Below are 22,019 nucleotides of genomic sequence, written 5' to 3' on the forward strand. Positions count from 1 at the left end.
GTCTCTTGAAAACGGACTGAGATGTTCCTCGTAAATGCGAAGTGCTTTAAGCACAGATGGAATAGGAATGAAAATTTATCAATATATCAAAACATGCGAGCTGATGTCAAGCGTCGCTCGCTCTGCTCTTTTGGTATGTGCTCGAAATGCCATCTCCCCTCATCGTCCCGATATCGGATATCTCGGGCATCTGCTTATCGGATCTCTCGGATTCCAATAGTAATAATGTGGTCTACAGTGTTAGCGACATGAAAATGAATAACTGCACACCTAGTGGGGATAGATACAACAGGACAGGACATAGGGAGGACAAGTGCACAGGAAAATATCAAGTCCAATGTGCGGGAAATGTCGGGTCCGTCGGATTAGCGTTGGACTACATCAGACTAGCATCGGGTTAGCGGATAAATATCAGATTGAGTGGGTAAGTGTCGGATAACATTGGGAAGTGATTCGTGTGCAATATGCATTGGAATATAGCTGAATATGAGCCTAGTGCAAGCTCAAGTGTTACACTGAGACGAAGATTCTGAGACGCTGAGTGTGGTGTTGCAGTCACCGACCAGAGACCATGAGTATGGAGAGTGCTGGCAAAGCTGTGTGATTGATGCCCAGAAAGTAGATGGGTTGCCCAACAAAGTAGTGCCAGGATCTAAACTTCTTTGCTGGTTCATTACCTAAGCTCACTTTATCTTTTGTATATAGCTCATATCAGCCTGTAGCACACCTCAGTATTGTTCTACACATACTGAGTGTCTCTCCCCACTAGTTCTCCTAGTGCATATACTTATTTGCTGGAGAATCAGACCTCTACCTTGATGAAGTTGTAATGTAGCTTGCTCTGATGCATCAGCATCAGCATCTCTGTGTCTACACTTTCTTGCAACCAGGACTGACACAGAAGTTACTTCACAAGCTTGCTGGAGAGAGGGATAAGCAATTCCATGACAAATGAAAAGGGTCACTGTAAACAAATTAAGGTTTCCCTCACTTCTAGTGATGTGCATGGCCCGGCTTCAAGCCGTGGGCCGGGCCAAGCCGGGCCTGAATAGGCCAAATTCACGGCCTGACACGGCTTTTGGCTCGGCCTGAGTTGCTTGAAAGCCCAAGCCGGCGGCCCAGGCCACGGCTTTGTGACTCCACGGATTTGATCTTCTATGTATCTATGTAGGTTTATTTTTGTCTCCACTGTTATCTTTTCCGGCTTCGACAACGACAATCATAACACAAGTTATGTTCAAACAACTGGTGAGTCACCCAACATTACTATTTTCAGTGCTTTACTTTCCTTTGCCAGGCTCTCATATGTCGTAGCCTTTGATGGGCCAATGATGGCCATGACAGGATGTTTGAAACTATGCTAGTAGTAGCTAAATATAGTCGATTCGCTAATGCACTCAAGGCAGCGTCCAACAAGTTAGACGAGTACTATGACAGGACGACAGACACTCCAGCTTATATAGTTGCTATGTGTTTGTTATTATATATTTTTGTTGGTTGGCCCGCTCTGACATTTGCAAGTGTAGTACTGGATCCGACAATGAAAATGGTGTACTTCAAAAAGCATTGGCCGTCACATTTGCTCGATGATGTATTTGCATGTGCGGAGAAAGTGGTATGTCATTCATTTTATACTGGTCACTTCGTTATCCTAACAACCCTCAAGTTTGAAGCACGCTATTACGAGTTAAATCAAAATGTTTCGTCGTCACAGCTCATGACTATCAAAAGCAAAGTCAGCGGCCTCAAGAAACTTATCCAACAAGTTCAGAGCGAGTCTGAAGATGACAGCGAGGCAGATGCAGATGAATCTACTGCTGACCCATTGAAACCGTGGAGGGCTGAGTTTTTGGGTTACATTGAGACTATCGAGGCAGCTCCGCCAGCTGGAATGAGCACCATACATTGGTGGGGGGTAAGTAGCGGTCATTGGATCAGATATCAATCACTAATGGTCATTTTCATCTAGATTAACTCCCAGAGGTATCCAGTCTGGGCATCACTCGCCAGGGATTATCTGTCAATCATGACTGCATCGGTCTCAAGTGAACGAGCCTTCTCACAAGGAGGCATTACAATCAGTAAGCGGCGCAATCGGCTCAAAGGTGATATTGTTGAAGCATTACAATGTGTTAAATGCCTTCTGCATCACGATCTTTTATTCCACGAGTCCGGTCCATCATCTCTTGTTGAAACTGACGACTCTGAGAACGATGTGGAGACTGGCGAGGTTGCAGATGGCGATGATGCTGAGGAGGGCTGGGATGAACAGATCTTGGATGACGGGGACGACACTGATATTGAATCAGCAGATGAGATCTGGTAAATAGTGTAACATAGTGAATATTATTATATTTGGTTCCAAAAGCCGTCGTTGGGCCCAAGCCGAGCCGCTGTAGAAACAACAATACTGAGAGGAACAAATGATGCTCCAGACTGTATCTGTAAATGTTGTGAGGTCGCACGTTGCCTAGTCTGCTATACTTGAGACGACAAGTGCGTTCGACCCTAAAGGGGAAGCGAGTGCAGCAAGGATCTAGTAGTGCGCGCCGAAGGCGCTACTGGTCGGCTGATGCGAAGCGTGAGAAAGCGCGCAGGTGCACGCGAGGCGCGGGAAAGCGAAGGTACGCGCGCGTGAGCGGTAATGAGAGAGAGTAAGAGTGAGTTTGCTTAAGTGGTGATTGGATACTAGACAAGAGATACAAGCGCGAGGTGTCAAAGAATAGATTTCTACTATGTTCTCCTAGGTAGTATGTGGGTGGTGGGAGGTAAAGTGCCAAGTTCGAAAGTTTTTAATAGTATGTAATGCTGGCGCTTATATACGGCGCCTAAGCGCTGTCATGCGGAGCCAAAGCGCTACCGAGTAAGGTATGTAAAGCTATATGTAAGTAAGGGTCCAAAATAAAGGTGGAACGATACACAGATAAGAGAAATGGAAACATACGCACTAGAGAACTTGGTGGACAGTGGATGGATGCTTCTGGATGGCTGGCGCTATAGGGCGATCAAGCGCGGGAAAGCGCGCGCGCGTATACATCGTAAAGCGCGGGAATGGTGCGCGCATGGCGCGCGTTGCGCGGGAAAGCTGCGCCTCATATAGGGATAGCTGCAGATAGCACACAGAATGGTGCTGCAAGTTCGTGCAATGAACTCCCTAGTGAAAAGTGCCATATCACACCATGAGAGGCATGAGTCTCTACACCGTGGCTTTGGCCTGGCTTTGGCTCACAGCTCGGCTTGACATTTTCGAAAGCCCAAGCCGCCCCAGGCCAGGCCAAAGCCGGGGCTTTCAGGCCAAGCCAGGCCGGCACATCACTACTCACTTCTTGATACAACCTTCATCACACTCTTAATGAGATGGCTGCTTCATTAATGATACTACCTCTTGTTTGAATGTGAAATATTATAAGAACATCTGTGATTCTCGAAAATTATCTTGCTCACCCTAATCATCGAAGGTCTATTAACTACATTACATTCTGCCGGAATGACACCAGAGAGTCATGAAAGATGGAATAGGTTCAAACGGAGTGAACAAACATCTCAGCTCTCCCACCTGCCTCCACAATATCGTCAGGCACCTCCAGTACATCACTTTCCACATCCCAAGTGCTCAGCATCTGTCGCCTCATGCGCCTCCTCACTCTGTCTCACCCATCAGGCTAGAATGTCGTGGGCATGCAAATATATAGGTAGTGACCCAGACTCTGATGCCAGTGCGCAATGCACTATACTTGTAATACTAGATCCGTCACGCAGTTGATGCTGTCAGCTTTGTATTGATTTTGACATGCGCGAACGACCAACCTCATGACCAGTACTTGGGCATTCTTGTTCTTCGAGCTGTACAGGTTCAAATCATAAAATTATTGAGGCTTTAGTGATTTCAGTGACTTCATTGCTGTTTCCTGAATTCTAAGTATCACTCCTCGCCGAATATGATGTGCTTCTTGTGTATCTGAAGACCACCTGTGATAGTAGGTGGACGACCAGTCCCCTGCTCTATGGGACATTTACGCAGATTGGAACTGCAAAACGTATGTCGTCAAGAAGTGTCATGTATCGCAGACATGCACTCTTGATGAAATAGATGTTGATTATATAAGAAGTACAGAGTATCTGAAAGTGATGAGTGCGATGCTCTCCAGCTCAAAACAAGGAACCGACCTATAGAATAAGTAAAGCTAGGCGTAGGGCATAAGTTTTTTCAAGGTCGGCGTCTGCGCTCCGCTGGAATATGCCGTCTGGCAGAGTGCGTTCTTACGCCCTGGTCTCTTAGCGACGTTCAAATGCGCGTGTGCTGCGTGTGCCTGCGCGTGTTGTTGAGCTGAACGAGATAGATGGGGGAACGGGGAGATTGGTACGTACGCGTTTGAACTTGCCATTGCTGAGCGCTCTCCACCGTTTCTTTGTACCGCTGTGCGTCTTGAGTTTTGGGAAACTGGCAACGGCAGATGTGGAGAATTGTTTTGCAGTCATTACGAGGCGCGAGAGGAACATGGTAACAGGGTGCCAGGTGAGTCAATTGTACGACGTAACGAAATCGAATTCAAAGGCTCGACACTGGTGATGACTTAGGCCCAGTTCTACCGGTCGTGCCGGACACCGGCTGACAAAACTGGGTATTCGCCGGCCGGCACAACGGTTGCATCATCTTCCAACTTCGTCATCGACTCGGACATTGTCCAATTCAAAAGCTGCCCTAGATGAAGATCGTGTTGAATGAATACGAGCATCCAAAATAAGCGTCCCCGCAGAATTTGCGATGGTACGGCTGCACCATGTGCATGCATCACCGCGGATTTCGGGATATACGACGAACTCGCAATGAGCGCTCTGAGCGGCCATCATGGCAAGTCATGATTGGCATCACTCGTTATTTCAGGTTCGGCATATGTCCTGTCATATTCTCTTATGCGAAACCCACCTAACCTCAACTACAACTAAACCGACGTACAGGTTGATCTTTAGATCTCTCCAACCCAATTAGACGGGTAGAACGAGGACAGACTGCTACCAGTGTGTCACAGTACCGCTAGTTTTCACCCCAACCGTCGGTACGTTTTCACACCTGTGCCAAAATTGAGTATGTTTATTCTAGGTAACATCTCCGTTAGTCTCGGAAGTTCCACCAGTGACACTGCTATATTGGCAAAAGCAGTCTGAGCCTGCCTAAGAGTATCCGATTTCGAATCTTCCAAGCAAGTGGCACGCTTCCCGATCACTTGAATCCAATCGAACATGCACACGCTTTCACAAATCTACAAGTTTTGCTCAGACCTTCCGGGGTATCGCGGAACCAGTTGAAAGGTAATACCGTAATTCAGAGAAGGACCAACCACGGAGTTTACCATGCAAGACAAGCAAAGCTCCTCAAAGGTTTTTGCCGACTGAGACGGGGCTTCCCGAGTTCAAGTGAGTGATTTTATCATTCGCGCGGGCCAAAGTGCTGACTGTGATCAAGAGGTGCCAGGTCACTCCAATATATATGGTGGCATTAACTCGCCACGGATTTAACTAACTACTCATGATGACCTTCGGGGATTCGCGCAGTAGAAGCTCGTAGAAGCAACCTCTAGACCCAATTAAACCATGAATGAGGGAAAGTACTATCAGATCTTATAATATACCGAGGCATAGGTTTCATACATTTTCCATTGGTCATACAGGTGTCCGCACGTTATCATTATGATGTTCGCTTCTCGCTGAAAACCGAGCTCGATACTTGAGTAAACCCGTGAGGGACTCCGACAGGCGGAAGCCAGACAATACCAATCACGTAGCTCTAGCGTTGGTCGGTCCGAGCAGCAGTGAATTCCTTCAGGGCATGGCTGATGTGTCACGAAATCCTACATCTCCTTCGACTGACCATTCTGGCGTGGAAGTATATCTCCAGATAGGACATTGACTCCACGAATGTGTCACAATGTACCAGTACCTTGAGCACGTTCGAACTCGGGTTCGGTCCTCCATTGCCCATTCAGAATTCTTCAACGCGTCGTTGTCATGCAGAGTAGCGTCAGGTGGGCATTTTTGAATAGAACGTGATATATCGTAACTTTAATCGCAAAAAATTAGGTTCGGGGGACGACGCTGTGACGAAACTAAAGGTCGGAATGGTACGCTACGGGTCAAGACATGAACCGGACCGTGCATGCCGCTAGCAAGCGCGAGTCATGACGCGTCACGCGTCAAGCCATAAGCGCATACACGGCCATGTACGCCCTGCACCAACAACAAGTAGGAGGGGATGCGGCTGTCCTCGAGCAAGAAATACGTGTTCTGTGTCGTGGCAGATACAGTTTCGGTCCTTCGGAGAGGCAAAGCTGTGTAGGAGAACACGAGTTCGAACGTTCAGGTCCGCCGGCTGCAATAGGATAAATGAGGTTTTCAAACAATATCATGGTTGATCCCATGATGCGATTCGATGAGTCAATATGACGCGGGAAGCTTCGAGAAGCATGCAATTGGTTCGAATTTCTACTCATTGAATTCGAAATAATTTTGTAGATTGATCTCGATGAACCTCATCGACATCCTTAAAGTGGTTGCCATGCACCAATCAGTTACAACAGCACAGACAGACAGACTACTATTAGACTGTCAGTGATGGCGGTAACAATGGTGAGCCTGTGGTAACCCCTGGCTGCCGAGTGCCGATTCGTGTCAGCGCTGACTGCAAAATGGAACGAGTCACCTGTTTCGCTATCGGGCACCTTGAAAAACCCGGTTGAAACAATAAGGGTCAGTTCACCATATTTATTATTGGATAATTCTATACGTACGATGTTAACTTGAGTCATCCGTGCGCTCCTAGCGGAATATATCATAATAATTACTGACCATGTGCATCAAGTACCAACCAACCATCGGAGACTGGTACCTGGTCAAGTGACCTTTTCCGAATTGTTCCTTATTTTTTTTCTTTATTTGCCACTATTTTGACTTACATACCAGATTATACTTTGACAAGTCTAAGATCCGTACACAGAAGAGCTTGAGTTTTATGGTCCGTAAATCTGTATAAATACGAGGTAGATTCTTGGCACTATTCAAACCATTGTTGTCCTCCGATTCACTGCATCAATCGATTCTTGGTTAAGTAGACGCGACTTACCTGTAGATTTCCCATAGACCTCTATAATCACTGCTAGACGATGTCATCGACGCCGTCCCAGCTTCTAGGAGTTCTCCCGAACAACCTCAACGGCCTTTCTGCTGCTAGCTCCAGGGCTAGTAGTGAGGCATCCTTGCAGCGTGTCAAGAACCTGCCTGGTTATACTACCCCAGTCTTCAAAGGCAAGGAAGAACAACGTGCCAAGGTGCAAGCAGATGTCGCTGCCAAGGTGATGCAATCCTCTATCTCTCAGTCACAGTAAGCATTAATATTGGCGCCATATCCATAGGGTTTCATTCCTCGCGAGCTGGTTGCAAACGAAGTCAACTGGTTCTATTCTCAGCTCGGTATCGATGACACCTACTTTCAAAATGAATCGCCTTCTGTAATATCTGATCACATCATCGCGCTCTTTGGTGCCAAGGTACTTGCCTATACTAAGCACGATCTCAATAAGCTCGTCATCGACCTCGAGAGGATTGACGAGAAAGGAAATGGGGCGACTTTCATCCACACCAGTTTACCGGGTCTGACTTCTACCGAAGGGCCTGGTGCTACCTGTGAATCCAGGTATGTTTATCTGATACGGCTCACAATCGCTATGCCAATTTTGTGCCTGACACAGAATCGACTCTTTATACCTCGACAACTCAACTCCGTCGAATTGTTACCGGCTTGAGACTTTCCGATCCACTGGATCCATATCGGCGACAGCATCTCAACAACTGCGCTGTTACTTCATCACCAAGTGCAACTTCCCTTCTCCACCACCCCCCTCAACCCGGACTGATGGACTTACCGATATCCGTACGGTCTCCGATACCGCTTTCCTTGAGAAGGCGAGCCCGCATACTCTTGAAGTGTACCAGAAAATCATGTGGCAAGTCGAGAGCCGCTACGGTCCTGTCATGGAAGTGTTTGAAGTCGAAGGCACTCGTGAGAGGCGTCTTGTCATCGGATACAAGATGGGCGGCACTTCCCGTTTCTTTAGGTATGTTGACCTATTTATGTTATAGTACGGGTAGCCTTACGCTCATTTTCAGCGCTCTATCGAACCTCTATCACTTTTACCAGCTGTACTCGGCCCGCAAGTATGTAGAACAGTTCTCCAATGGAATCACCATAATCTCTCTATACCTGAATCCGATGCCCAACTCAACCGGCGCGCCGATCGAGCACTCCATATTCCAGGTGATGAAAGAAGCATCTCTTCTGTACTGTCTTCCAGACAACCCCTTTTTCCTCGATTCTGTCAACTCTGGACATGCTGTGCAAGAGGCGACCTATGCATGTATGCTCAACATTTCTGAGGCAAGAATCGAGTTAATTGTTCATTAGATTGTGGTTGGGTTTTCGCTCAACACTTCTGCAATCGCCTGGGTCCCGCGTACCTCCACCTCAAGAATATCCTGGACGAATCGAACCCCTCACACGCCGAAGTTCTCAATGATATCAAGAGACGCTTCAGGGAGGAAACTTTCACGCGGGAGAGTATTGCTCAAGTTATCCATGCACACGCGGAAATCGTGCGTTGCCAGTTTCACTCGAGATGTCACATTAATTCTTTCCAACAGATTCGTCTCCTCTATGTCAACTTCGCCATGGCACATTATCCGGCTGCAGATGAGGCATCACAGCTCGGGTGAGTCTGCTAATGTATTTGTCTTGGGTGACTTTGACGAGACGCATCCAGTCCTACTCTCTCATACCAGCGTCTTCAAACCACGCAGCCTCTGTCTGACTCTGAGTTGTACGATAAAATCAGACGTACAGTCTTGAACAAGCAGGATCTCCAAGTTCTCGAGAGTTTCCTCATTTTCAACAAGTGGGTCTCAAAGCGAATGATTGATTGGTAGCTGAACTTTTCGTAGGCACATTTTGAAGACGAACTTCTATCAACCCACCAAGGTCGCACTGTCGTTCCGTCTCGCCCCTGAATTTTTGCCTGAGATTGAATATCCAAACAAACCTTTCGGAATGTTCATCATCATCGGAAATGAATTCCGCGGCTTCCACATCCGCTTCAGAGATGTTGCCCGCGGCGGTATTCGAATCGTCAGGTCGCGGAACAAGGAGTACGTGTACCTTTTCTAGACTTCGGAATCGTGCAGCTGAGTTCTATGCAACCAGAAACTACTCTATCAACCAGAGGATGTTGTTCGATGAGAACTACGGATTAGCTGCCACTCAATCTTTGAAAAATAAGGATATTCCGGAAGGAGGAGCCAAGGGTACTATTTTGCCTTCGTGCGTTATTTCACTTCCCATCTTTGCATTTTTATGTACCTGTCACGTAGTCTTGGAGCGCCACCTAGACGCTGCTTCGAGAAATATGTCGATGTAAGTGCGCAATTACGCATCAATGGATGGGTATTAATCATTCAATTAGGCTATCATCGACCTGCTTATCCCTGGCCAAACTCCAGGGATTAAGGAACCCCTGGTTGACTTGTATGGAAAGCCAGAGTTACTGTTCTTCGGCCCTGATGGTAAGATTGCGTATCCGATATAACATGGAGGCGACTGACATCTGGTAAAGAGGGCACAGCAGACATGATGGATTGGGCAGCATTGCACGCTCGCGATCGTGGTGCCGAGACATGGTGGAAGTCATTTACCACCGGCAAGAGTGCCGAGCTTTTGGGTGGTATTCCCCATGATACATATGGAATGACGTCGCTGTCCATTCGTCAATATGTACTTGGCATTTACAAGCAGCTTGGACTGAGGGAGAAAGACATCACAAAAGTTCAAACCGGTGGTCCTGGTACGTTTGCGCCTTTTACTCTTTGGACGTCGTCCTTGACACTTTGCAGACGGGGATCTTGGTTCAAATGAGATACTCTTGAGTTCCGACAAGACCATTGCTATTATCGATGGCAGTGGTGTCCTTGCCGACCCTGCAGGTATCAATAGGGAGGAGCTCATCCGTCTCGCCAAATGTCGCCTGACCGTCGGTCACTTTGACAAGACCAAGCTGAGCAAGGATGGGTACCTCGTCAAGGTCGAAGAACAGGATGTTAGACTACCCTGTATGTTCAGCTTTCTTAAATTTCGTTGTTATCTCACATGCTGTTCTAGCCGGTGAAATCGTTCTGGACGGTACCGACTTCAGGAATGGTGCTCACTTCCGTTTCAAGGCAGACCTTTTTGTGCCTTGCGGTGGACGGTATGTTTGTGTCACCACCTGCACGAAACATTAGCTCACGATCATTCAGTCCTGAAGCTGTGAACGTTTCTAATGTTGCTGCTTTGACGGATACAGAAGGCAAACCCCACTTCAAGTACATTGTCGAGGGTGCAAATTTGTTCTTCACGCAGCAGGCAAGGTTACACTTGGAGAAACGCAAGGTTGTCTTGTTCAAGGACTCTAGTGCGAACAAGGGTGAGATTGCTTTTTTACAATCTATTATATGGTTCTGACCTTGCTTCAGGCGGTGTGACCAGCTCCTCGCTTGAGGTGCTCGCCGGTCTTGCCCTCACGACTCAGGAATACCTAGACCTCATGATCTTCAAGGACGCCAAGCCTTCAGATTTCTATCAAAAATACGTCAAAGAGATCCAAGAAAAGATTTCGGAGAATGCCGCAGCGGAGTTCCACTGCATTTGGCGCGAGCACGCCCGCCTCCAAGGCGCTAAACCCCGAACGCAGATCTCGGACGAATTGTCGATCAGGCTCAATAACTTGCAGGCAGAGCTTGAACTCTCTGACTTGTTTAATGATGTACCTAGTCGCAGGGGTGTCATGAGACGCGCTATACCCACTACCCTAGTCGATCAAGTCGGTCTCGACGCCCTGCTGGAGAGGCTTCCCGAAACATACCAACGCGCTCTATTCTCGAGCTGGGTTGCTTCGCATTACGTGAGTTTCAATGGTATCTCCTTTTCTTGCTGCCTGCTTATCCTTAACCTTCATCTTACAGATCTACAAATACGGCGTTAACAGCTCTAGTGTAGACTTTTTCCATTTCGCTCGGGATCTCGCCCGGTAATATTTGTTTCGGGACTTGACTTTGGGATCACTACGTACTGTACATAGGAGAGGCCAATAATGCCATATGAGGACCGATAAGAGCTCCTTCTCTGCGCTTTCAATACGATGGACTATAATAATGTACCAAATGTGACACGGCTTTGGTCGTCTGTTTTCTATTTAACGGTGTCTACAGTAGCAAGTCACTGAATACAATGTTTGCACGGTCAGTCTTGTCCTTCGCTTGTCTCCGCAAATAGACACAGCGTGTCTCTTCGCGTTCTGAAGATCTGACCTCGACAAAGCCGTATACAATTGACCGTGAGTGAACGGATCCTTTCGCAGGTCAAGCTTCCAAGGACGGTCCGCGCTAATGTCAAATTTTGACAACCATTGAATGCAACGAAAAGTTGATGCGTGAGATGCAGTGGCTCTCGAACATATCGAGAAGTTGGACTTCGATGAATCGACGATGCAATGCAATCACGCGCACGCGCGCGTTTCTCACCAATCCCTTTTCCACCGAGAGATTTCGTTGAATCGCCCAAATGCAGTTTGGTTGTAGATCAAGGTGATGAGGAGGAATTCCAGGACGAGTTAACATCGCGAGATAGTCGGCCGTGTTTTCTGGTGCATTGGACTGAGTGTGCTCTGCTTCTTTGAGGCTGTCTGAACTGAAATAAGAGTCTGTGTTGCTTCGTGAATAGGGTCCGTCTCTTTGCAGTACTTACGAAAATCGCCCAGTAACTTGTCTAAGATTCTGTCATTACATAGACATTGGGAGGGGAAAGAAATGCACGCTGTAGACAGGTCTCGGCATCCTGACTCCTCGAGAACGTCTTGGGGGAATAGGAAGTCAATGGTGTCATCAAAGTCTGTAGTTGCTGCTATGAGTGCGAGAGTCTGCCGACTTCCGGTGCTCCGAATTTAATTCTCATTGACACGAATATCCCCCATTTCTGGAATTGCAATAAATCCGTCGTATGGCCAAAAGTTCTTCTTGCCTGCTTCCGTTTTGAAGACCAACGACACGATCAGAAGTCGCCATGGTAGTGAACAAAGAGAAGAGACAGAACTACAACGCGCAGCAACACACCATGACGTGGTAGACGCAATGGGACCCGATCCCTGCGGTATCTCGATATGCCACGTAGGCTCGCCAGCTCTAACACTGATCGAGATCGATGAAATCGCCTTCGAATATCACGCGATAAAAATGATAGATTTAAAAAGATTTGTGGTCGTTTGCAGCTCAAAGATCCAGAAGAGAAAGCAAGTTCTCAGCGCTCAGCATTAAATGCGGATATGATGACAATCAGTGCAAAATACTCTCTGGCGGGGAATCGAACCCCGCTTTCCCGCGCGCAGCAGCTGTGACAGGCGGGTGTACTATCCGATATACTACCAGAGATATATAACAGCTTGAAATCTACCTATAACACGCGCCTGGTGAGTCGACAGACTAAATTGCTCATTATTTCTCTAAATCAGTCATTTCACTATAGTGACACACCGACAAAGTCTTGTGCAGCAGACCAGAACTGTTAAGTAAATGATTTTGTACCTCTTATAATGCATACATTTCTGAATCCAAAGCAGAGAGGTTACATGCTGCTCAAAATTCGATTCCACTCCGTGCTCGCGTGGCTCGGCCATGCTTCCGCACTCGCACCGATGCTTGGTCCTTCAATTTTCACTGGTCACATGTCGACCACTGGTTCATAAGGTGTTACCGTGAACACTACTACTAAGTAGTAGGTGCTATCATGATACTACAAACCTGTTTTATGAACGATATCGGATGATATCATGATCAGCCGGAGTTCAAGTAAGTACTACCATTACTCCTCTCAAGTATTAACGTGGACAATGTATCAGTGGCGTGGCCTCGGCACACTGATGTGGACCAGTAGTGCACAAAGCTTTTTGTTGTCCCTCGCTATCTTCGTACCAGCACTGTGGATGTCAACGCGTTGAACCACGCTCTGACAGTCATTGTTCAGGACCTGGGTGGAGGTCAACCACACGGCTGTGGCCCTTTCCTACCCTATAAAGTGGAACTGTACCCACCACAGAAGATCAACATATCCACTCAGCCTGTCTAGCGACTCATCCCCTCATCTTTTAGCCGTGGCAACTACTGACGTTGAACTCATGTCGCAAATGAACCAATTCTGTCAATCTGAAGCGTCTTCGCTCGGAGGCTACAAGAATCCAAACGCAACTCTCTCCTGTCAGTCGAGCGCTGGAACGCCCGATCGATCTCTGAACAATTCCCCCTGCAGCAGCAACACGACATTGGTCGGTGTCGAAGCACAAGCTCGCGGACTCAAGTATGGCAGACTTCATCAAGCATCGGTCCAGGAAATTGTGCTAGGCGTCCAATCCATGAAATCAGACCTTAACGCGAATGCCACGACATTTATTCCGAGCCGCTTTGTAGAGTATGGCTACTTTCCTCCACCTGGTCACACACCAACAGCATGGGTGCGTATACTTGACACTGGCATGCTGGCACCCAATATTGCTTTACCGACTGTCCTGGCGCAATCAGGTCCATGGTCATTCGATACATTACGCGATCTCGCCCAACTTTTCTGCTGGGAAATTTTAGCCAAAGCGAATATAATAGATTTTGGACCGGAAGCGGCGTTCTTTGCGCGAGAAGTGCGTGATGCATTGAGGCTCCATCACTCTGAGTGGGTCTCCAGCTGCTTCGTGGTCCATTTGCAAACCGCTGTCTTGGAACACTTCAAATCATTCTGGTGTTCTCTTGTGCGTTTTATCGCACATCTTTCTACTGATGAGTATTCACTGTTACATGCAGAATAATCCACATGTTATTTCCCCGCGGCAAAAACTCGAAATGAAACGGTGGAATATCGCATTGGATTTTTCTCGCTTCATAGCAGACTTGTTCGCATTTGGCCTCATCCAACTACCGATCATGCACGATTGTCTGGGGATTCTACTACACGAAATGGTTAGCGTGGAACATGTACGCGTCGTCCAATCCATGATCAAACGAGCCGGACCGAAGTTGTGGCAAACAGCCGATGGTCATGAACGCCGCCAGGAATTCACCCGTCGTTTCATGGAGCGCACCGCACTGGTTCCGGATAATGCAAGCCTGATTGGACGAGAAGACAGTGTCCGTAGGGTGATAAATGTGTGTGCGATATTGCTGGATAGCTTTATAGAATGAAAACTTATCATTGTTCATTGCACAGGCTGATAATATCATCTCGCTGATCGGTGATTGGCAAGTGCGGCGGCCAGAGTACCCTCCGCTTGCGGTGAAATCTGTTTGGGGATCGTCTGGCCTTATTCTATAGTCTGCGCATTGTAGCTGAGTGTCTTAAAATAATAAAAAACCTTTGCTGTATGAAGAATGCCAGGTTTGACTATAAGAATAGTCTGTTTAATGTAAGCACTAGGGGTTTGATTACACCCTGCATGAATTCAGTGCCGCACTTGCAGCGTGAATGTGCTGTGACCTTCACCTCAAGAGGCCCACTTGACAGACGAGGTGAGTCAAGGAGGTTCTGCTTTTTCCAACGATACACGATTGCCATTCAACAAGAATGGCATGAGGCAATGTTGCATTCAAACACTTCGAACATGGTCAATGAAATGTTATAATCGAGTGCCTACCAGCTATCTATTACTTCAACGTAATTTAACACACACTTATATGCCTGCATCACCCAAAGCATCATCATCAACTTTAGGAGCTGGAATATGAGCTCTAGCCCACGAGGACGTCTGGTATGTTGCGTTCAATAGAGGATCTAGAGGACAAAGCGCCCACGATGTTCCTTCTGACGAATCGGGTGGGAGCAACGCCACCGCTGCCAGTGAGAGGTACGTGTGATAGGGATCTAGGACAGCGTTTGCTGCAAAGTCAAAGTGTTTGAAAATGACGTACCAGGATGCTCGCCGGGAATCTTTGCGATTCCGCCGAACTTGAATTGGCAAAAAGCTAAAAAGGATGCCATTTCTGCCTTGTCGACCAAATCGCCTGCATCTAACACCTGACGAGAGGAAATGTTTTAGTTATGTCAACGTCATAAGACACTATGAACTTACGTGCAGCGATGCGCCGCACCAGAAACAATAACATGCATCAGCGTCCTTGTTAGTCCTTCCCCGAAACCCGCCATTAGGTGCTTGGTTTTGCACAAGCCACCGAATAGTTTTCTGCCGATCAAGAGGGTCTAGTTGTTTAGTAGCTAATCGGAGTGCTGCTAGTGCACAATACGTAGTGCCACCTGATAAAGAAAGGTGGGGTGAGCTTTTATCATGTCATAAGGTATGGCGTACTACCTAGAGCCTCCCCAAACGGCGATTGCCCGTAACCTCCTTCATATGTCTTACGAACAGCTATCAGGACAGCCCCTGATATGAAGTTGTCGCAAACTTACCCGGCACGAACAGATGAACTGGAGAGCACTTGCAACATCCATCCCTGACCAGTCGTCAAGCATGGTGCTTATGGCGAAAGCACAGAACGTCGTGCGTAGATCAGAGTCGCCCCCTAAAGGCTCAGAAGAAAAACTAGGTCCCTTGGTCTGTACCTTGAAAGTGCCCGACATGATGTAGGGGCTTACCTCCCATCAGTGTTCTGACAGGACCTGAGGAATTTCAGGAGACCCTTCCTGTCAAGACGTGAAAAGTTATCGCGCAATATGGCCAGCGAGAGAAGGGCAGTATAAGTCATGATGATCTGAGGGCTATCATGGACCGAATGTTCCTCTGTCTTTAGGTTGGAAATCAATTATGTCTGCATATAACGAGGGCCAATTCTGACCGAGTGTTTTGCAGTCATATAAGAGCTTGCTCGGAAGCCGGTTCCATAATGTCCGCCTGGTGACTACGCTCAATTCTCCAACATATTTGAATCTCAGAATTTGCTCACTAGTCTGTTGACTCCATATCCATTCCTTCCATTGTTCTCTTTCCCAATCCCTAGTCTTCTTTTCGAGTTCGCCCGAAACATCCAAGGAGCCTAAGCAGTAAAAGGATAGGGCAAGCCTGTGACAATCGTATTAGAATAGCTACGATCAAGATCAGCATTGGATAAGGTACTTGGCCGGATCAATATCCACTTGGGAAGATGGCAAGCCAGACAAGCATCTTTTGCAGTGTGTTGCATGACCACCTTTACTCAGTGGAGGTAAACTTGTTGGCAACATTTGATGATTTTCCCACAAAAGTCTCCCTTGGTCAGATCAATAGAAATGGAAGAGGTGTGGTGGTTAGCATATATGGTGTCCGCTGAGTTTCGCGCGCACTCAAAGTAGCCACTGGCATCGGATCAGGAAAACCGTCCCCGGGCGGGCCGTTGTTGCTCGCATGGAAGGTCGCAGCTCGAGCGCATGCGCACTGTGATTGTGCGCGATTGAACTCTTGCAGCCTCGAGACATTCTGAGATGGTACGGAGGAGATGGTTGCTATACTGGATCTAGGATCTACTATCGCCTTTCGAGAAATATCATGATGACGTATTCGAACTAGTCATGATCAGCCCTGCTTAATAGATAGGCTGTTATATTCGAGCGTGTTATCGCGTGCTCAAGATTTGAAATAATATTCATGTACTCCTTGATTTACTCTCTATCGCCTTTCGAAAGATCCACCTCAGCGATGACGTATTCGAATAGCATGCTGTCGTGTACAGCTTGAAATAATTCTTGTTGCTATACAACCCATTGATATTAGCAAGTAATACAAATACTCCTCGATTCACTCATCCTGTAAGAGCAACCACCTTTCGAAAGGCGTGTTGTAAAAATCCGACCAACATCTTATAGGCACCCGCGCTGCAAAGGTCTGCAAACCACATCCTGAAGCCGGCAGCACTGAAACAAAATTAAGGCGAAGTGCCTATAGCGCCGTCTTGTCGGTGTATTGTTGCGATAGAATGGCAACTTGTGATCATTGGTTTTATGTCGATGTCCGATCGAGCGCATTGGGCGAGGTGCGAAAGACACACGATGTAGGTTCATTTGCGATAGAAATCCTGTAATCAAATGATTGAGGAGCAATATGAGTACGGCACTGTGGCAGAATGGAAGCCGTCTGATAAGTCGTGTGACTGGGAAAGATAAAGCTAGATTTCATTTGATTCACCACTATCTTCACAACATCTCACCATTCTGTCATGGCACCCAGTCCTTCGAGAAAGGACCGAGAGATCTACAACGAAAAGAAAAGGTAACGTACCGACGTCCCCACATGACGATATCCTTTGCAATGGCCCAACAATTTGATACCGCACAACATCCCGGACAATGCGCACATGCTCTGCTGTAAGCGGATGTTCGTATATGAGCGTGTTCATTGCTGTGGATATGTAAGTCGGTGTCGTAGGTGCCAATGCACGAAGCAGAGAGGTCTAATAAAGAAGATTATCACCGAGTGAGACGTGAACAGGCGGTAGGACATACTGAAAGGTTATCGCAGAGTCCATGTGCGATTTTTGAGAGCGTATTTTCCGGGCAGGGAGTGACAAGGACTATGTCAGCCGATCTCATCAACTCGATATGCAGGGTTGGTTCTCCTTTCTTGTGTGATCCCTGTCATGGACGTTGATATGCAGAAATTCATCTTGAAACTTTGTGTACTCACAAATCACTCGTCCTCCTGTCTTGACCACGTCCGTACGGTCGTAGAACGCAAGCGACTCTTTCGTTGCAACCACCTTTACTTCGACATTCTGGTACTACATTTGCACGTGCAATGTGAGCACTAGCAGTATGTAGGAGGATTTTATCAAGACTTGGAGAAGATCTGCGATAATGAGAGAGCTTTGATAGATTAGTTGTTATCAGCAGTAACACATGGTGGTCATCAAGTAGGTGGTACTGAGTGTGCAGGTGAGGGTGAATGGGAAGCGCGAACGTAGTTTTTCTCCAAAGCTTCCTCGATTATTTTAGTATTGATGCAGTGCACAGAATCGTCATGAATTCCGGCGAGTCGCAGGGATGTGGTTCTGCTTCTGTTTAGTACTTAGTAGGCGCCCAAACTTCTCGTCTTAGTAAGCAGACCCCATTGTTAGCTCCCAGTGTGCAATTCTTGTACGTCAAAATCATGGCCACCATTTCTTCATTTCGAAAAAACCTGTGGCCGCGCCATTGCTTGCCTTCGGCGCGTGAGCTCGTGCGCAGTATAGTTGCTTCATCGACAACGCCTTTGTCGACCAAGGACATTTACAATTTGGCTTTGAAACAAAAAGCGACCCAACTTGTCTCAGATGCGTCGGCGCCACAGCACAATGTGCCGAAGAAAGAGCATCCAACTGTCGTGCGTGGAATGACAAGGCAACCTTCTACTCGACCGCCTCATCCAGAGCATCCTGTACGGTCTCTACAGTAAGTTGACACTGATACATGTCTTGGTCGATGCACTCAATCTCATGACACAGGTATTTAAAGAGAGTGGTGCTCCCGGAGCTAATGAGTTCAAAGAAGGTCGAAAAGTTTTGCGCCAAGCGAACGCTCTCGCAGGCGGAAATCGACCACCGACTTCAAACGGTGACCAAAGCTGCGCGAAAGGAACAGGCTGTATTGCTCGCTGCACCAAGAAACACTTGGTTGTGGAGAATGGCCACGCCCCCTCCTCCACCTAAGCCCTTGCCCGCCTCTACTCTCTCGAAGTCGGAATTACTAGGATTGCCTCGGCTCACAGCAGCCGACGTAGGTGTTGGGGAAGATTGGGGTCATTTGAACAAACGAAGGCAGCGCGCGAGGAAGGAAAAGGTGGAGCGTGACCTGAAGTGGATGTGGACGCTGCAGGCTGCGAAGAGGGAAGCTGCAAGAGAAGCATTGCAGCTCAGTGCTCCGGCTTCATAGTCTATGATATGCTGCAGAGCAATTCAGTATTGTCTTCGCACTTTGTGTCGATGCTATAATGTTCTGTCTGATCTATTTTGGACCAGCGCAAGGGGTTTGTTTCCTTTCAATTTGACCTCTAAACGGGTGAAAGAATGCATTCTTTGCCTCATACACTCACTAGCTACCATAGTCACTCAAAATCCGTCATAGGTCCTCAACAATGGTGAAGGCCATATCGGGCGTCCGCGTTATGACTGTACAATTCAAAAGCGAGCTCGTTCATAACATCACGATCACGCTGGGTTATGCAAATCTCAAAGTATGTTTCTTCTGATTCGCATCTGATCTGTCTTTAATCTACCATCATAGATCTACAGATGCGAGAATGAGGGATGTCCCTGCCCAGACTGCTATCGATCGTCTCGCTCAGACAAGGAAGATAATTGTCCGTGCGAACGGCCAGGATGCGGTCACAGGATCAAACTCATTCTCGATGTTTCCTTCGTGGGGTGTCTTGGTCACGAGGTTCTGATGTCTACCATGCTCAACGGTGCCGCAGTCATGGACGCTGCTCTTCTTCTGATCGCAGGAAACGAAACATATACTTGGCCACAGTCGAAATCATGAAGCTGGAAAACCTGATTATTTTGCAGAACAAGGTCGACTTGATCAAGGTAGCCAAGGCTCGTGCGCACCAAAAATCAATCGCTGCATTCGTCAAGGGTACGTCCTCGGTAACATGGACTATTCTATACTTGTACTCATCCTCATAACAGACACGATATCTGTGCAACTGAAATACAATATCGACGCTGTCAACGAATACGTCGTAAAGGGCACACTTATCGCTACAAGCTGATTTTCAGCAAGATCGTTTTCTGCACGCGGAGAACAATCACTTGCAGTTTGCAGTTCCGGGAGGGCTGATCGGCGTTGGGACCAAGACTGATTCCTAAGTTGTGCAGAATGGATCGTCTCGTTAGTCAAGTGCTGGGCGCGGTCGGGAAGCTCCGAAAGGTCTACCGCAGTAGCCATCCTCGTTTTCGATATGCTAGCGTGTTCTAACGAGACTTTAGAGTTTGAAATCAGTTTGTTCCTCATCCGTCGTTTGCTGGGCGCTCGTACAAAGGACAAGAAACAAATAAAGATCTCGAAAGTCACCAAGAACGAGCTCTTACTGATTAACATCGGTCTAACGTCGACTGATGGGCGGGTGTTGAGCATGAAAGGGGATCTTGCCAAGATTCAGTTGACTTCGTCCACATGTTGGAGAGAAGGTCGCGCTTTGGAGACGTATTGAGAAGCATTGGCGGCTTGTAAACAAGTACTCCTATGAAGTCAGCAAACTCATTCGCTGACCTCCCGTCAGGTTGGGGAAGTGTGCAGCGTGGAACGTTGTGGGAGTTGAACTGATTCGCATCCCATATTCTTGCACTTGATGTGACCGGAGCCAATCTACACATGTATCATTTCTGCAGGACGCAAATGCAAGTGTTTTTCATTTCAGTAGTACATATGTTTATTGGGATGATTCGCTTTCCTGGTCAGTGGAGGTTTGTTGGCAACGACAAATGATAGAATCAACCGTGGTATGTAAGGTAATTTTCCATTATATGTACTGGAAGGATGGTATGGAAGAGATCTTCATAGAGCGCAAGACAAAGGATGGGGTATGCTATTGATGACTATGGGTATACTCGGGAGATGCGCAACAAAAAAATAGCCAGATGCGAGTCCAGCGTCCAGCGTTTTTTATCGTTGCATCAAGATTGGGGTGCAAAGTTGTGTTGGCAACGGGAGGTGCGGTGGAAGTGGAGGCAGTAGCCTGTGCTTGCGAAGATTGGGCTTGAGTCGCACCATTAGAGTGTTGTGCAGCGTTGTTGTCGGGAGGGCGTGAGGTGGTTGCGGCAGGGTTCCCAGGTTTCAATGGAATTATTTTCATCCGCTTTTCTCTTGCACATGCGTTCCTCTGTGTTGTATGAGATGGGGTTTGAATATTCGAGAAAGACAAAGATGACATACACGCTTGCCCTTGGCATACGGAACATCGACGACCGCTGAGGGACGCGCGCGGAGCTCGATATCTTCACCGCATTGTCTTCCAGAAAGTCGATTTCGAACCCAGTGGAAAGGGCGAGGTCGGGATGACGTCTCATGGGTATCGGAGTGCGTGGGGCGGAATAAAGATGAAAAGCGGACACTAAGGGTACTCACATGCGATGCCCACGATCGAGGGTGGAGGCGATGTCGTGCTGAAACCTAAGAACATTGAGGTCAGGAAAAACAGCACTGGATTGACGACGTACGTGAGCTCGATCTGGTAGGTCATCGAAAAACCCTTGTGGTATCCGGCGCTGGGGGACGATGATTGGCTGACGGATTGGACGTCGTGTAGCAGCCTACATATGTCCAAATAAATAGTGGGATTTGATTATAAGGTGTCACGTACAGCAAGGACCGACTTGTCGCGCTGGTCCAAGAGAAGTTCGTCGAGACCAGCTTTTTTTACAATCGCAAAAATGTCCCAAGTGTACACATTTTTGTTCTCACAGCCAGTGGCTAGCAGTTTCCCATCTACCGAAAACGACACAGAATTTATGTGAGATGGATGCTGGAGGGGCGAACTGATGGGCTGGTTGTTATCGAGGTTCCATAATAGCGCTGTCTTGTCCAATGATGCGCTTGCGAGAATGCGGCCATTGGGAGATATGGTAATGGAAAAGACAAAGGAAGTGTGCCCTTCCAACAGTGCGATCTGCTTCCGAGTTGAAGTATTCCATGTCCTAATCGAGCAATCGTATAAGCGTTTTTCCATCCAGGGTCCAAACCAGGCACCGCACCCAATCTGTGTGTCCTTCAAGAGTAGCGACAAGTTCGCCTGTCTTGGCATTCCAGATTCTGATCGTGGATTTGTTATCTCCAATACTAGTGTAATCCCAAGGGCGTTCGGCTCCACCAGTTGCAAACAAGGTCATGTCTGGGGAGTAGACCACTGCGAACAAACAGTACCCTGCCTTGATTGGTGTGAGGATCGTTTCTCCGTTTTCTACATCCCATTGCCTTGCAGTCCCATCGTGAGATCCACTCAAGACTC

General features: G+C 47.5%; 8 protein-coding genes and 1 non-coding gene across 9 annotated transcripts; 5 read left to right on the forward strand and 4 right to left on the reverse strand.

The window, feature by feature from the left end:
* Window positions 1-4,184: 4,184 nt before the first annotated feature.
* HD556DRAFT_1251009 (uncharacterized protein) lies at window positions 4,185-4,500 on the reverse strand (the record flags this gene model as incomplete). The annotated part of the gene is made up of 2 exons (XM_041298977.1): window positions 4,185-4,310; window positions 4,369-4,500. 2 exons carry the CDS (start codon window positions 4,498-4,500, stop codon window positions 4,185-4,187), a joined length of 258 nt encoding a protein of 85 aa, XP_041152132.1.
* Window positions 4,501-7,157: 2,657 nt separating this feature from the next.
* On the forward strand, window positions 7,158-11,109 carry HD556DRAFT_1451536 (NADH-dependent glutamate dehydrogenase; the record flags this gene model as incomplete). Its single annotated transcript, XM_041307972.1, has 17 exons — window positions 7,158-7,346; window positions 7,407-7,687; window positions 7,743-8,108; window positions 8,161-8,408; window positions 8,456-8,643; window positions 8,692-8,759; window positions 8,811-8,942; window positions 8,989-9,192; window positions 9,248-9,364; window positions 9,415-9,457; window positions 9,507-9,606; window positions 9,657-9,884; window positions 9,934-10,149; window positions 10,199-10,286; window positions 10,336-10,502; window positions 10,552-10,979; window positions 11,041-11,109. The coding sequence occupies 17 exons, from the start codon at window positions 7,158-7,160 to the stop codon at window positions 11,107-11,109; spliced, it is 3,132 nt and encodes a 1,043-aa protein (XP_041152133.1).
* A 1,309-nt stretch (window positions 11,110-12,418) lies between these two features.
* Window positions 12,419-12,501, reverse strand: HD556DRAFT_t128. Its single transcript has one exon. It is a non-coding gene; the product is annotated as a tRNA-Asp (tRNA).
* A 1,416-nt stretch (window positions 12,502-13,917) lies between these two features.
* On the forward strand, window positions 13,918-14,343 carry HD556DRAFT_1426767 (uncharacterized protein). The gene has a single exon (XM_041304639.1). The coding sequence runs from the start codon at window positions 13,957-13,959 to the stop codon at window positions 14,293-14,295; it is 339 nt and encodes a 112-aa protein (XP_041152134.1). The 5' UTR covers window positions 13,918-13,956; the 3' UTR covers window positions 14,296-14,343.
* Window positions 14,344-14,780: 437 nt separating this feature from the next.
* Window positions 14,781-16,285, reverse strand: HD556DRAFT_1251016 (terpenoid cyclases/protein prenyltransferase alpha-alpha toroid; the record flags this gene model as incomplete). The annotated part of the gene is made up of 9 exons (XM_041298978.1): window positions 14,781-14,971; window positions 15,019-15,124; window positions 15,180-15,361; window positions 15,414-15,462; window positions 15,515-15,647; window positions 15,701-15,845; window positions 15,885-15,956; window positions 16,009-16,124; window positions 16,179-16,285. The coding sequence occupies 9 exons, from the start codon at window positions 16,283-16,285 to the stop codon at window positions 14,781-14,783; spliced, it is 1,101 nt and encodes a 366-aa protein (XP_041152135.1).
* Window positions 16,286-17,240: 955 nt separating this feature from the next.
* Window positions 17,241-17,814, reverse strand: HD556DRAFT_1250995 (flavoprotein; the record flags this gene model as incomplete). The annotated part of the gene is given in 4 exon segments (XM_041298975.1): window positions 17,241-17,266; window positions 17,316-17,487; window positions 17,540-17,668; window positions 17,680-17,814. Coding segments are annotated over 4 exon segments (462 nt in total), but the record flags the coding sequence as incomplete, so codon positions are not given.
* Window positions 17,815-18,112: 298 nt separating this feature from the next.
* Window positions 18,113-19,044, forward strand: HD556DRAFT_205925 (uncharacterized protein). The gene is made up of 2 exons (XM_041309896.1): window positions 18,113-18,463; window positions 18,517-19,044. The coding sequence occupies exons 1-2, from the start codon at window positions 18,183-18,185 to the stop codon at window positions 18,941-18,943; spliced, it is 708 nt and encodes a 235-aa protein (XP_041152137.1). The 5' UTR covers window positions 18,113-18,182; the 3' UTR covers window positions 18,944-19,044.
* Window positions 19,045-19,145: 101 nt separating this feature from the next.
* On the forward strand, window positions 19,146-19,784 carry HD556DRAFT_1451540 (uncharacterized protein; the record flags this gene model as incomplete). Its single annotated transcript, XM_041307973.1, has 4 exons — window positions 19,146-19,227; window positions 19,303-19,429; window positions 19,485-19,648; window positions 19,702-19,784. The coding sequence occupies 4 exons, from the start codon at window positions 19,146-19,148 to the stop codon at window positions 19,782-19,784; spliced, it is 456 nt and encodes a 151-aa protein (XP_041152138.1).
* Window positions 19,760-20,271, forward strand: HD556DRAFT_1426812 (initiation factor eIF2 gamma, C terminal-domain-containing protein). The gene is made up of 2 exons (XM_041304640.1): window positions 19,760-19,952; window positions 20,002-20,271. The coding sequence occupies exons 1-2, from the start codon at window positions 19,892-19,894 to the stop codon at window positions 20,223-20,225; spliced, it is 285 nt and encodes a 94-aa protein (XP_041152139.1). The 5' UTR covers window positions 19,760-19,891; the 3' UTR covers window positions 20,226-20,271.
* The last annotated feature ends 1,748 nt before the right edge of the window (window positions 20,272-22,019 follow it).

The sequence above is a fragment of the Suillus plorans genome (genome assembly GCF_016647745.1).
Source record: "Suillus plorans strain S12 chromosome Unknown HD556scaffold_134, whole genome shotgun sequence".
Lineage (NCBI taxonomy): Eukaryota > Fungi > Basidiomycota > Agaricomycetes > Boletales > Suillaceae > Suillus > Suillus plorans.

What these genes read in the sequence shown, in the direction of transcription:
- HD556DRAFT_1426767 (XM_041304639.1), top strand. Translation starts at nt 13,957, where the DNA reads ATGAAACGGTGGAATATCGCATTGGATTTTTCTCGCTTCATAGCAGAC.
- HD556DRAFT_205925 (XM_041309896.1), top strand. Translation starts at nt 18,183, where the DNA reads ATGGCCACCATTTCTTCATTTCGAAAAAACCTGTGGCCGCGCCATTGC. An exon ending in CATCCTGTACGGTCTCTACA is followed by an intron (nt 18,464 to 18,516) that starts GTAAGTTGACAC and finishes CTCATGACACAG; the next exon opens with GTATTTAAAGAGAGTGGTGC.
- HD556DRAFT_1426812 (XM_041304640.1), top strand. Translation starts at nt 19,892, where the DNA reads ATGGATCGTCTCGTTAGTCAAGTGCTGGGCGCGGTCGGGAAGCTCCGA. An exon ending in GCTCCGAAAGGTCTACCGCA is followed by an intron (nt 19,953 to 20,001) that starts GTAGCCATCCTC and finishes ACGAGACTTTAG; the next exon opens with AGTTTGAAATCAGTTTGTTC.